This window comes from Myotis lucifugus, unplaced genomic scaffold (genome assembly GCF_000147115.1).
Source record: "Myotis lucifugus unplaced genomic scaffold, Myoluc2.0 scaffold_420, whole genome shotgun sequence".
In the NCBI taxonomy this organism is placed as follows: Eukaryota; Metazoa; Chordata; class Mammalia; order Chiroptera; family Vespertilionidae; genus Myotis; species Myotis lucifugus.
Window position 1 is genome coordinate 325,002 of NW_005871468.1, and position 1,854 is coordinate 326,855.

At 52.0% G+C, this 1,854-nt stretch overlaps 1 protein-coding gene across 1 annotated transcript in view; it reads right to left on the bottom strand.

Annotated features, from left to right (window-relative positions):
* The window catches only part of ALOX12B (arachidonate 12-lipoxygenase, 12R type), a 13,269-nt gene that overhangs the window by 1,297 nt on the left and 10,118 nt on the right, over positions 1-1,854 (bottom strand). Inside the window, exon 13 of the mRNA XM_023743951.1 lies at positions 862-914. Coding sequence (XP_023599719.1) covers positions 862-914 — 53 coding nt within the window. The remainder of the gene's footprint in view (positions 1-861; positions 915-1,854) is intronic.

Here is a 1,854-nt window from a genome sequence, read left to right on the forward strand (position 1 = left end):
CCCCCCCCCCCCCCGGCCCACACACACACCACAAGCCTTGGCGAGGTCCAGGCCCGCTCCGGGCAGCTGCCTGAGATGAGGCCCTCAGATCTCCTCCAACTACCTTAGGGGAGTCTCTGGGCCCAGGTCTCAGCGGGGAGCAGCTTTGGAAGAACCCTGGCCTGACTCCAGTCCTTCATCCACTGCCCGCCACACACACGCTTCCGTGAGACCCTGCTCGCTCCAGATCGGCTCTCAGTGGCCTGGCTCCTGGCCTTGTACCCAGCCAAGCCTCTCGCTTCTTTCCCGCCTCCCGCCTAAGCAACGCCCTGCTTGCCGGGGCGACCCCAGGCTCCAAAAGCCCAACACAGTCAACCCAGACCTATCGTCCCCACCCTAAACCCCTCCTCCCTGCACACCCCCCCCAGATCAATGACACACCCTCTCCCCAGTTTTGAAAGCTCTAAACCTGAGCGTCACCCTTGGCCCTGCCCCCACTATCCCGCACTGCCCAACCCAAACTAGTCACCAAGCCCTGTCATTTCTCTTTCCCAACTCTCTCCGGAATCCTCTGTGTCTCCACAGCCCCCACCCAGTCAGGTCCCTGCCACCTCCCTCCCGCCACCTCCCTCCCGCACACCAAGCAGCTTCCCAGCTGTCTCCTACCTGCCCTGCAGCCTGATCTTGTTCTAAAGCAAAGCTCATCTCGCAAACCCCTCCATGGCGCCCTCTGGCGCTGAGAGTCACTCCAACCCCCTTAACCACGCGGCGCAACCTGGCCCCTGCTCATGGCTTCAGCCTCAGCCCCACCGGGAGCCTGCCCGGCTCCCACCCTCAGCTCCAGTTGCAGGCACCTGTGAGCAGCTCCCAGCACTCTCCAACCTCACCTGCCATCGCATAGCTACCCTCCCCATCCGGCAGGATCTCAGCTCGCTCTAAGCTCAGAATGTTAGATCTCAGCTCCGCTCTTAGCTCATGATGTCAATCTCCACTACTCTTAGCTTGCTGCTGCCCACCCCCACTCTCTACCCACCACCCCTCCCCAAGCTGGGTTAGGTGCCTCCCCTGGGGCTCCTGTCCTCACCAACAAAATGCACCAGCCCTCTGTCACTGCCTGTTTACTTGGGCAGACACCCCCTGAACAGTCTGGGTTCTGGGATTTTTGTTTCTCCCCCTGGATATTTCTCTAAATCTCTTTCTGTCTTTTTCTGGTTCCAGAAAATTCTAGCCCATTGTTTCCCATAATGTCCTCAATACATCACTAGATCTTTAATAAAGTTATAGAGTTAAAAAAATATTTGTAAGTACAACATAGAACTTCATAATGAAAATTACTATATTAAAAGCTCGAGAACTACTACAGTAGAAGTTCCTATTTAAATCTTTTAATCTAAACTGGTTTGGGTATCAATACCTGTTACTACCTAACATACCCTCTTTTTTGCACTGTTCCTTCAGTCCCATAAATATGAGGATATTATAAGATTCTCTGTCTGTCATTCCTCCTTCTACATTCAGCCTCTTGTTGCTCACATTTTTTTCTCTATTTTTACATCTAAGGAGATAACACCTAAGCAACCTCCTCTAGACTTTACCCCATTCCCCAAACTAAGTGGGCATCTCTACTTGAGTTAAACATCATAATCTCAAACTTAATGATCTAAAATTTCAATTTGCCCTTTTGTCCAAAATCAAGTCTCCCTGATATATGTCAATTTGGGGAGGAATATTACCTGTGCTAGACATTTTGTTTCTTTCATGTGTGTGTGTGTTGTTTATTATTTCTGGGGGCAGGACGGGACAGAGATGGTGTTTGCTTTGACTTTGTTCCTGGCAAAGGTGAAGGAGGAAGTTGGGGGCAGGCTGAGTGGCCTT